Source organism: Leptodactylus fuscus, chromosome 1, assembly GCF_031893055.1.
Source record: "Leptodactylus fuscus isolate aLepFus1 chromosome 1, aLepFus1.hap2, whole genome shotgun sequence".
Lineage (NCBI taxonomy): Eukaryota > Metazoa > Chordata > Amphibia > Anura > Leptodactylidae > Leptodactylus > Leptodactylus fuscus.
In genome coordinates this window covers 233,954,486-233,967,172 of record NC_134265.1, presented here as the reverse complement: position 1 = coordinate 233,967,172, position 12,687 = coordinate 233,954,486, and the positions used below count along the sequence as shown (strand labels likewise).

General features: G+C 39.3%; 1 protein-coding gene across 3 annotated transcripts in view; it reads right to left on the bottom strand.

Annotated features, from left to right (window-relative positions):
- The window catches only part of LOC142216493 (neuronal acetylcholine receptor subunit alpha-7-like), a 170,533-nt gene that overhangs the window by 12,557 nt on the left and 145,289 nt on the right, over positions 1 to 12,687 (bottom strand). For all 3 annotated transcript variants that reach the window (XM_075284368.1, XM_075284375.1, XM_075284381.1), the window contains one exon: positions 1,300 to 1,409. In XM_075284368.1, coding sequence (XP_075140469.1) covers positions 1,300 to 1,409 — 110 coding nt within the window. The remainder of the gene's footprint in view (positions 1 to 1,299; positions 1,410 to 12,687) is intronic.

Below are 12,687 nucleotides of genomic sequence, written 5' to 3'. Positions count from 1 at the left end.
GTTTACCTGAGGACATCTATATCAATTATTCAATTATTCTGGTATGCAGACCCTTTATACCTTATCAATGCAGACATGACTCTTAAAAAGCCTTTTTGGAATACTTATAAAGTAGAACTGTATTCAGCTACTTAGCTGAGGCCCCATTCACATCTACGTTCGGGTTGCCATTCGGGGAGTCTGCTTGGGACCCCTGAACATAAACCTATATGTATATAGACTGTAATGAGGTCCGTGTGGATTCCGCACGAAACATGCGGAGAGAAAAGTGCTTCTATCTATCTATCTATCTATCTATCTATCTATCTATCTATCTATCTATCTCCTATCTATCTATCTATCTATCTATCTATCTATCTATCTCCTATCTATCTATCTATCTATCTATCTATCTATCTATCTACCTACTTATCATCTATCTATCTATCTATCTATCTATCTATCTATCTCCTATCTATCTATCTATCTATCTATCTATCTATCTATCTATCTATCTCCTATCTATCTATCTATCTATCTATCTATCTATCTATCTATCTATCCAACATATGTGATACAGAATTGTAGTGCATTTTTAATTAAAGACTATTGGCGAAGTTAATTCATTTACATGGACTTGGGCATAATGAAAATGGTTGGTCACAAAGTTAGATATAGTCTTTAATTTTTTTGGTAATCTGTTTTTGCGAACAAGAAGTGTGTCTTTGGTTTGTTAATAAGATTCCTATGCCCCCCAATGAGATAAGAATAAGGAGCAGGCAGGAATCCTCAGAGGACCTCTGACTTACTACTATGGTGCTCTGGTTCCAGAGGCCCTTTACACCTAAATTCTTTGACAGAGGGAAGAGAGACCTAACAAAGACCTCCGGATTTGCATTGTATTTGTTGTACCCAGCCATCATACAGCCACATAAACTGAAAGAGGTCCAGTTTTGGCATAAGCCTCTTAATAAATTTGGCGCATACCACACCAGGGCAAGTCAGTTTAAGACTGGTGCATTAATGAATTCTCCCTCATTGTGCTTTATCTCCCCCAATGCCTCTTTTGCCCAGTTTCCTGGGTCTCTTGGCCACAGCAATTGCCACAATGACCCTGTCGCCATCCCCTATTTCTCTAAGACAATAACACCACTAATTAGGATATTGGACCCTTCAAGGAACCTGGAGATATTTCTTATACCTATTTTTTATGACTTTTACAAATCTGATAAATTTTCAACTATATCTTGTATTATTTTTCTGGTGTAATTCATTTATAATGTTAGAGATCAGAATCTCTGTCCTTCAGGAAGCACTTACCCATTTTGGCATTTTTCCAGCTTGAGGGTCATGGTGGTGAAACTGTAATACCAGCACTGTAACAACCACAGAGAGCCCGACAATTACCATAATACTGGCAAAATACTGAGCTGCAAATAAAAGAAAACATTCATATATGAAATACTATTCGGAAACAACATTTATTTCAGTGTTTTGTCATCATTACATGTTTTACGTTTGCAAGGCAGAGGAAGATTAAAGAGGACCTTTCACTTCCTCGAGCCTATGCGGTAAAATACGCTGCTAGAAAGCCAACAGTGCGTTTTCCGCCCACAGATGACGCTGAGAAACCCCCTACCACCCCCCACCCCCAATACTCGTCTATGGAAAAGCACTATCAATAGACACTACTGTGAGGAAGGGCATTCCAGTCTGACTGTCAGAAAAGCCCTTCTGACAGTCAAGATCTACGGAATCGGCACCAATAGCTCTTCACCGGGGGCACAGAACAGGAAAGCCAATAGTGCTCTGAATTCAGCGCACTGCTGGCTTTCTAGCAGTGTATTACACCACATGTGCCCCAGGAGGTGAAAGGTCCTCTTTGAGTATAAGATACTTCTAAGAAAAATTAACACCATAAATGAAAGTAAATAAGACTTAAGATGGCCATATGCATTATATTTTCATCTTTTTTGGATGACAATTGGATATGTTAATGTTGCAAAAGTTTGTTTGTTCATGACTTTATTCTGCTGAAAGCAGATCATTCATACTGGATATGTTCCTCTGGTGGTCATCTGAAAATAACAATGTTTGGTATGATGTAACGTCTCTGCCTGTTCGGGCCTCTGCATCACCCTCCACTTGCACGCTGCAGCACAGGAGGCGTGTTCAGTTTGATTCTTTGCTTAGAGTTTTTCATTGCACTGTGTGAATACTGCTCAGATGATTGAAACTACCATCAAGATACTTTCTATGCTACTTATATGCTATAGTTTTAAGAGCTAGGAGTGGATTCAGATGGGAGGTGAAATATAGAGTATTTATACTTCTTCCTCCTGAACCAATCATGGCTTTAAAAGCAACATTAAAATCTGGAACAAAACAAAGCAAAAAGACGCAATGTACGCCTTCAGCCTAAATTACCCAAATTTCCGCAACAAAATCTGCAACTTGAAGACACCCTTAGCAGACACTGAATGGTAATTGATACATTATAGCAAACTATCAGACAATTTTACGTTGATGTATTTAGCTCACAGTGGATGAGAATTTTTCTCAGAATCTCATCATTCATGAATAATCTCTTTAGATGCAGTTACAGTCTCTTTTCCTCCATTTAGATTTGGAAGGACTGAAAGCAGTATCAGCCTCCTCCTGTATATCTGGGTTGGTGTGAACTTTTGATCTTTAAAAGAAAATCAAGGAAATCAAATTTCAGATGGAGATATTACTATTATATTTTATTATATTATATTACTATTATATTAGATGATTCAAAGAGAAACACTGGATGTGCAGAGCAACAGAAGCAATGGATATCTGGGTTATTTTGGATGTGAAATGTATTACTGATCCTTATTTGTTAAAGACAGATAGTGGAATATATCTCTATTATTTCTTATTATATATATATATATATTCATATTATAATATTTATATATTAATTATCATTTATTTTCTGATTGTGGGTTTCTTAAAATGATAATAAAAAATTATGTATTTGTCATTTCTGAAAGTTGACTATAAAAAATTCTACAGCCAAAGTGCAGATAATTTTTTAATCACTCTTGTACATGTGGTCCATGTGTCTTTTTATCATATGTGGCTTTTCCAGCATTTCTAACCTCAGTGAAAAATACAACAAAAAAAGCACTGTGTCATGCAGCCTAAGTTTAGGTTTACTCATGGTGGACACAATTTTGGAGGTTGCGCCAAATTTTCAGCAATTGTGCCAAAAGTTTGTTATAAACTTAGCCAACTAATAAGTGGTATAAAAATAGACGAGACAGTCTAAAGGTACACCAAATGAAACAGCATTGGACACTGAAAAATTTAGTACAGTTTAACCCTTTTTCAACATCCACTGTAATAATATGGTTATATGATTGTGGGTTTGACAGCAGCATCCTAAGGGTTGAAACCCTTGATCAGAGCTGTGTGATTCTATACCACGAAATGTGAGGAAATCCGGTTTAGATGTGAATCAAATATTTCCTGAAATTCCGATCGAATTCCACTTCATCAGCTTTGATTCACTCATCTCTAATACTCACCTACCCCGTTGCCCCTACCTGTGTCTTTTTGTGAGCCTTATTTCTAGAAATCCTGTACCCACGCATTAAGATCATGAGAGCCATCATGTTCCTTATGAAGGCTCCTGGACCTGTCGTAGGAATATAGCTAGCTCTTGGGGGAGCTAATCAAAGACATAAAAAAGTTCCAAAAAAATATATTAAAAAACCCTTACAAATTCAAATTTCCCGTTTTCCCCATATTCGAACTAAAAGTAAACAAGAAATGGCAGTATTAGGACAAATAAATCAAGAGCTAAGCTGCTGTTTTCTCAATGTTAGCTATAAAAAATGAATTAAAAGAGATCAAAACATCAGACTTTCCCCCAAATGGTAACAACAAAAAGTACATTTGGTCCTGCAAAAAAAGACACCTTATACAACCTTGCCCACTTTGAAGAGGCTGTAAAACAACTCTTATTTTTCTGTAGCATTTACACCTTGTGGGCCTAACTGTGTGGCCTTTAAAAATAAAATTGTCTTCAGATCGACACCTATGATCCCTGGTTTTGGCAGCATCTCGGATGAAGGTTGTACATATTGCATGCAGATGTGCAAACCTAACCGTAACAATGGGAATTGATTGAGAATGAACATTCCTATTAATGCTCATTCAGCTAATCATCAGCTTATGTAAAAGCCCTGAAGAGTATAGCCTGGTGGGGGCCACAATCTTCACACAGCCCAGGGCCCAGGGTAGTCATAATCCACCTCTCCTGCAATTATCTGGAATCCTGAAACCAGACATCACAAGATATTACAGTGCAGAGCAACAGGCCGGGGAGCAATGAAGTCTGACAGTGAGGATGGATAGCCACCAACCATAAAAACAGATACAACACTGTTATTAAGATAAGCAGGATTTGGCAACAAGGAGATGCAATGTTCTCAAGATCAGCCTATATTATAGGTAATAGGACCTGACAGTTAAATATTCCGTTATGGCTTGGTCAGTCACATAGAACTTCTGCACACAAGAATCAGTCAAATGTAAACTTTGGAAACAGTCACACTATTACTGGTCTCAAAGACTTCGGGTCATTTATGAGAGACAACTACCTTCTTATGCAACCTGAAAATGTGAAGATACACAGCGTGACTGAAACAATAGAGGTTTATAGAGCCAAACGTGCACTAAGCCAATGAGATATAGAAGCATACTCTATAGCAGTGATGGCGAACCTTTTAGAGATTGAGTGCCCAAACTGCAACCCAAAACCCACTAAATTATCGCGAAGTGTGCGGATCCACAATTGTGGACAGTTACGGACATACAAAATACATTGTGTGAATGGGGCTTTACAGAGCTTTCAATAATACAAAAAGCTTTGTACTGAAAGGTAAAGGTCTCTGCATTTGGTACTTTTGAACAATTAATGTTCATTATTTACATTGCACAGGATCTGTTTTATAGTGACCGTGCAATGTTATTACAGCCTGTACTAATCTCACACAGATAAAAACAATTCCGTGTCTGTATTGGCGGCCCCTTCCCCCCAAATTGTAAACTACCCCCCCCCCCCCCGGCTCGCTCCCGTGCACTTAGCCCCTCCTCCCTCCCCCCTGAGAGCAGCAGATACATCACTTGACTTATGACCAGACAAGTCAAGGGATGTGTAAAAAAAAAAACTGAATAAAGTAAGATAGTGGACAAACAAAGCAGTTTTGCTGAAGCAATGTATTTAGGAAAAGTCTTACATCCACATTAACCAGCAGTATAGATAGGATCCTTGTGATGGGACAACCCATTTAAGGAGATATAGCACCATTCCTGACCTACATCAATGGTCTATGACCTAGCTAACTAGTACCCTGAATCACTGGCACAGTTGTCTGGGGATGTTTCTCTCTTCATAGTGTCATGGCATCAGCACACCCCACGTGACTGCTGAGGCCCAATCACAGGACTCAGCAGGGACCATAGGGCAAGTAGTATCATCCAGGGGATGGAAGAGGCCAGGCAAAGATGTAAGGCGATCTCTAGAAGCTTAGGAGAGGTGAGGCAAGGTGAGTCAGCTGTTTGTTATTTTCACTCCCATTAACTTCCCTTGAATCTCCAATTATTGTAATCTGGGGTCTGAGGAGACCCCAGTGTATGAAAATAGCTCTTATGGTTTGTGCCCAGAATGGACTTGTATGGGGTGGAGGTCCAAACCTCACAAATGAAGTGTGCCCATCTCTACACACCAGTATTCATGGCTCGATAAAGCCAAATGCAATTTTTTTTATTGTAATAATGGATGCATAATTGTAGTTAAAGAATCAGATCCATTAAACAGATCAGCTGAACAGACAGTAGAAACATAATGTGAATGGCCGCCTTGTCCATCCTGTTCTGACTCCATTGACCTAATAAACAAAACAAACAAAGCAATTACCTTTTACTTTGCACACACCAAACTTGTTGCTTTCTATATTGCTACTAGTATTCTGGTTCCAAAAACAAACTAAAAAATAATAACCTAAAATAACATAAAAGTCTTTGCGCCTTCCAAAAGTACTGTGTGGTATAAACATCTACAGACTTCTGTCCACAAAAGGGATCATTTTTGGACTTGGCGGCACACAGAAAGACTGTGGCGGAAACGCATTGCATTTTTTCTACTGCGTTTTTCATAGAAAGTCCATAGAGTTCTCCTCTGCAGATTTACTTTCTGCTTCTATTATACCTATATGGAAAATGTCAGCACTTCCGTAGGTAAAATTGACATGCTGCGTTTTGCAAAAACGTTGATTTCTTTTCTGCAATTTGTGGATGGGATTAGCCAGAATCCCATCCTATTTGCAGGTAGTGTAGAATGCAGCATTTTTTGCTATGGCATTTCCACTGTGGCTAAAACACAGTGTTTTTGCAATGTGGGGCCCCAGCCTTGGTCTGTTGGTGTGGCACGAGGCCAGTATTGGACTGGACGGGTACTTTACATTATCTTCTAGCACTTTTATATTGGAGTAACATTTCTGCCTTTTTTGTATACTACTGGCAAGGGAGATTAGGATTTAGGTCCAAGGATTGATGTAGTATACCATTTATTAACATTATATATATGTGTTATTACACATAGTGCTATTACCATTGTTGCAGAGCGAATTGCATCACACTTTATGTACTTTCCATTTTAGTATATAGTTTTAGTATATTTTCTCACTAAAAGCTAAATTTCACATTTTGTCCTCCAAATTTATATACTTGGTGAGCTTCTTTACAGTATAGACAATAATTGGTCACTGCTGAGCCTAAATTATGTAGATAAATATTATATAATAATACATTTTTCACATGTATGTAATAAGCACAGCAGCATAAGGGTTTCTTTACACATGAGATACATTTAGTAATGCTATAGATAGCACATTAAGCAGCTCATGAAGTATCTATGGTAGATAACCATGCCATAGACCATAGGCATATAACATTGAACACTGCAATGGCTGCAGAATAAAATCAATAGAACATATGGATAATGTTTTCTCTCCTTTTTGAGGTTAGCTAGTTGATCATTTGACACAACATGAGCACAATGATGGGAATAACAGAATACAGAGTAATAGCTTACATCAATCTTTCCTATGTTTGCTTGTTTCGAGAATCTCTGACCTTAGAAATGGCAGGTGACTATGTGCTCCGAGGGTGGTCCTGAAAACAGATAGCCCTGTAGCAGTAGGGAAAATTCATTTTCTTAGTAGGATAGAAATGCTGCCATTCTCCTTGCAATGCAATGGTATTAAAGTTTAAGTCAGCCTTATCGCCTTAAGACCTTAATAAAGGTGGCAGCCTATTACCACTCACTGTTTTTGTAAAAGAAAATATCTGCACACGCTGTTCTTTATCTTTATATTACCTGCATGACTTTGGTTTAGTCAGTACAACTTGCAGTGTTTTTATTTTTTATAGGTAAAATGCTGACAATTATTGACCTAATAAATTCTGGAAATAGCACAGAAATAAATCAAGGTTAAAGGTCACATGGGTGTTTGGAACCCTTTAGGGGTAATGCATGAAGAAAAATGAAATATTTGGATATACACTGTCTACCAATAAGTATTTGGACACCCATGCAAATGAAAATCTCTGCGGTTGGGATGTACGTCACCCCTTCTGCCATTAAATAGGAAACAGCATTGGCATTAGTGCATTGGCATCAGTCATATCCAAGATGCCACGCAGTGCAGAGTTGCCTGATTTCGAGAAAGAGGTAATTGTGGGGTACCACAGAAATGGTCGATCCTTAAGGGATATAGCAAACAAACTAAATTATCCAAAACTGACAGTGACCTATGTGATTATGAAGTGGAAGGTGAACGGTGATTGTCGGAATGTTCCCCGAGTCGGTAGACCCCCGAAACTGGGAGATAGATACCGACGAGTGCCGGCCAGAGAAACCGCACCCAACCGATGGCTCACATACACCAGGAGTTCCAACAGGCATCCGGTAGTATTGTGTCGATCAATACCATCTGTAAGGAAGCATCTGCTGGGTTCTACCAACTATTGAATATGAAGAAATGTTTTTCTATTCTACCACAGGTGTCCAAATACTTATTGGTAGACAGTGTACAGATCCCCTGTGGTGTGACACTGAAAGTGATCTATGCAAATGAAAGAAATGTATGCCAACTGCTGGAGATTTCAGCTACAACTTGCACCAATTTTTATAAGGAATGCCAAAAAGCATAAATGAAAAACATTGAAATCAACAAATTGAATGTTGCTTGCATGCTTTGTAATAGTGGGATCACAGACATCCATGCAAGCACCATGCGACACATGTTACACAAGTCTGGAATGGTGACCAAAAAAGTGTAGAAACAGCGACTTCAATGTCATCAGAAGCAGCATTAGCTCATGTTTGTGAAAACTAAACAGTATTAAATTAGAAACAAGTGATTTACAGTGATGAAACGAAAATCAATAGACTGGGCTCTGAAGGGTGCAAATAGAGTGCAAGTTTGGTGGAGAAAGCCTGGTGATATGATATTGTTTTCACAGCTAAAACCATTGGATCCTTGACCAGGATCAATGGTGAGCTATATGTGAGTATCCTATAAGATGATTTACTTTGTACACTTGAGTACTATGGGCATTCCAAGCCGATGGCTGGTCAGGTAATGGAGGGGGTGTATATCTCACCCAGACTACTAAAATGGGTGAGATGAGAAAACTCCAGAAAGAACATTTCTCAGCAGACAACTATTGTCTGCTGAGGGTTATCTCAAAGTTCCAGTTACTGGGCTGGATTTTTAGGAATGGCAGGTAGGTTGGTAATGGGACCTGTCATTCCACCCCCTCTCCAGCCCACACTTTGAGGATGTTCCGGCAGTGACTCAGCTGCAGAGAGTCTCCTCCGTCAAGGAGGCTTAAGAAGTCAGCTCCAGCAGCAGACTTTGGCAGAGCTTGACTGGAGAGCCAAACAGAGAGGTCGGTTTTTGGAGCTTTGTCCTGAATGATTCAACTGGCTTTTGATTTCTGCTATTATAGGTGAGGTAACCTATTCTATGTTCAGTTAGAGCCTAGCCGGGCAGGTATTTATTTTTGTATTGTTTCCTTTTGTTGCTGCACCATTTTGTTTTGAGTGAAAATAAACTCTACCTTTGTTTGGACTAAAGAATCTGGGCTTTTGTGTCACCCCACCTAGCAACCCCAGACCCTGACAGCATAAAAAAATGACATAGTGTTTCAACACTGTACGCAAGTGAGAAGTCACCTGGGAATGTATAGAAGAGACCTGAGAGCAGATTTCAGTTGAGACATGCTTGAATCTGATTGAGAGCATGCCCAGAAGGCTTCAGGCAGTGTTGAAAGCCAAAGGTGGATTTACAAAATACTAAGAACATTAATATTTAGATTTTTCGGATAAAAACAGTAACAATGCTATTATATGACACAAATCTACATAACTAATTATGTAATGAGTATGAGATAGCCAAGATGATTGTCTATAATTAGAGATGAGCGAACAGTGTTCTATCGAACTCATGTTCGATCGGATATTAGGCTGTTCGGCATGTTCGAATCGAATCGAACACCGCGTGGTAAAGTGCGCCATTACTCGATTCCCCTCCCACCTTCCCTGGCGCCTTTTTTGCTCCAATAACAGCGCAGGGTAGGTGGGACAGGAACTACGACACCGGGGGCATTGAGAAAAGTAGGCAAAACCCATTGGCTGCCGAAAACATGTGACCTCTAATTTAAAAGAACAGCGCCGCCCAGGTTCGCGTCATTCTGAGCTTGCAATTCACCGAGGACGGAGGTTTCCGTCCAGCTAGCTAGGGCTTAGATTCTGGGTAGGCAGGGACAGGCTAGGATAGGAAGGAGAAGACAACCAACAGCTCTTGTAAGAGCTAAATTCCAGGGAGAAGCTTGTCAGTGTAACGTGGCACTGACGGGCTCAATCGCCGCAACCCAGCTTTCCCAGGATCCTGAATGGAATACACTGTCAGTGTATTCCCGTATACCCGATATATACCCCGATACCCGTTCCAACGGTGTGCCCCCCCACCTTCACCCCAGAAATACCCTGCAAGTCCCCTAGCAATAGAATTGGGGCTATATACACCCACAATTTTTACTACTGGTATACAGTGCCATTGTCTGAATGGGAATTCAAAGAATATATTGGGAATACAAATACCCTCATTTCTTGCTACTGCCATATAGTGCCAGTGTCTGACTGGTAATTCAAAGAATATATTGGGGTTACGTGCACCCACAATTTTTACTACTGGTATACAGTGCCATTGTCTGACTGGGAATTCAAAGAATATATTGGGAATACAAATACCCTCATTTCTTGCTACTGCCATATAGTGCCAGTGTCTGACTGGGAATTCAAAGAATATATTGGGGTTACGTGCACCCACAATTTTTACTACTGGTATACAGTGCCATTGTCTGACTGGGAATTCAAAGAATATATTGGGAATACAAATACCCTCATTTCTTGCTACTGCCATATAGTGCCAGTGTCTGACTGGGAATTCAAAGAATATATTGGGGTTACGTGCACCCACAATTTTTACTACTGGTATACAGTGCCATTGTCTGACTGGGAATTCAAAGAATATATTGGGAATACAAATACCCTCATTTCTTGCTACTGCCATATAGTGCCAGTGTCTGACTGGTAATTCAAAGAATATATTGGGGTTACGTGCACCCACAATTTTTACTACTGGTATACAGTGCCATTGTCTGACTGGGAATTCAAAGAATATATTGGGAATACAAATACCCTCATTTCTTGCTACTGCCATATAGTGCCAGTGTCTGACTGGGAATTCAAAGAATATATTGGGGTTACGTGCACCCACAATTTTTACTACTGGTATACAGTGCCATTGTCTGACTGGGAATTCAAAGAATATATTGGGGTTATAAATACCCTCATTTCTTGCTACTGCCATATAGTGCCAGTTTCTGACTGGTAATTCAAAGAATATATTGGGGTTACGTGCACCCACAATTTTTACTACTGGTATACAGTGCCATTGTCTGACTGGGAATTCAAAGAATATATTGGGAATACAAATACCCTCATTTCTTGCTACTGCCATATAGTGCCAGTGTCTGACTGGGAATTCAAAGAATATATTGGGAATACAAATACCCTCATTTCTTGCTACTGCCATATAGTGCCAATTTCTGACTGGTAATTCAAAGAATATATTGGGGTTACGTGCACCCACAATTTTTACTACTGGTATACAGTGCCATTGTCTGACTGGGAATTCAAAGAATATATTGGAAATACAAATACCCTCATTTCTTGCTACTGCCATATAGTGCCAGTTTCTGACTGGTAATTCAAAGAATATATTGGGGTTACGTGCACTCACAATTTTTACTACTGGTATACAGTGCCATTGTCTGACTGGGAATTCAAAGAATATATTAGGAATACAAATACCCTCATTTCTTGCTACTGCCATATAGTGCCAGTTTCTGACTGGTAATTCAAAGAATATATTGGGGTTACGTGCACCCACAATTTTTACTACTGGTATACAGTGCCATTGTCTGACTGGGAATTCAAAGAATATATTGGGGTTATAAATACCCTCATTTCTTGCTACTGCCATATAGTGCCAGTTTCTGACTGGTAATTCAAAGAATATATTGGGGTTACGTGCACCCACAATTTTTACTACTGGTATACAGTGCCATTGTCTGACTGGGAATTCAAAGAATATATTGGGAATACAAATACCCTCATTTCTTGCTACTGCCATATAGTGCCAGTGTCTGACTGGGAATTCAAAGAATATATTGGGGTTACGTGCACCCACAATTTTTACTACTGGTATACAGTGCCATTGTCTGACTGGGAATTCAAAGAATATATTGGGAATACAAATACCCTCATTTCTTGCTACTGCCATATAGTGCCAGTTTCTGACTGGTAATTCAAAGAATATATTGGGGTTACGTGCACCCACAATTTTTACTACTGGTATACAGTGCCATTGTCTGACTGGGAATTCAAAGAATATATTGGGGTTATAAATACCCTCATTTCTTGCTACTGCCATATAGTGCCAGTTTCTGACTGGTAATTCAAAGAATATATTGTGGTTACGTGCACCCACAATTTTTACTACTGGTATACAGTGCCATTGTCTGACTGGGAATTCAAAGAATATATTGGGGTTATAAATACCCTCATTTCTTGCTACTGCCATATAGTGCCAGTGTCTGACTGGGAATTCAAAGAATATATTGGGGTTACGTGCACCCACAATTTTTACTACTGGTATACAGTGCCATTGTCTGACTGGGAATTCAAAGAATATATTGGGGTTATAAATACCCTCATTTCTTGCTACTGCCATATAGTGCCAGTTTCTGACTGGTAATTCAAAGAATATATTGTGGTTACGTGCACCCACAATTTTTACTACTGGTATACAGTGCCATTGTCTGACTGGGAATTCAAAGAATATATTGGGGTTATAAATACCCTCATTTCTTGCTACTGCCATATAGTGCCAGTTTCTGACTGGTAATTCAAAGAATATATTGGGGTTACGTGCACCCACAATTTTTACTACTGGTATACAGTGCCATTGTCTGACTGGGAATTCAAAGAATATATTGGGAATACAAATACCCTCATTTCTTGCTACTGCCATATAGTGC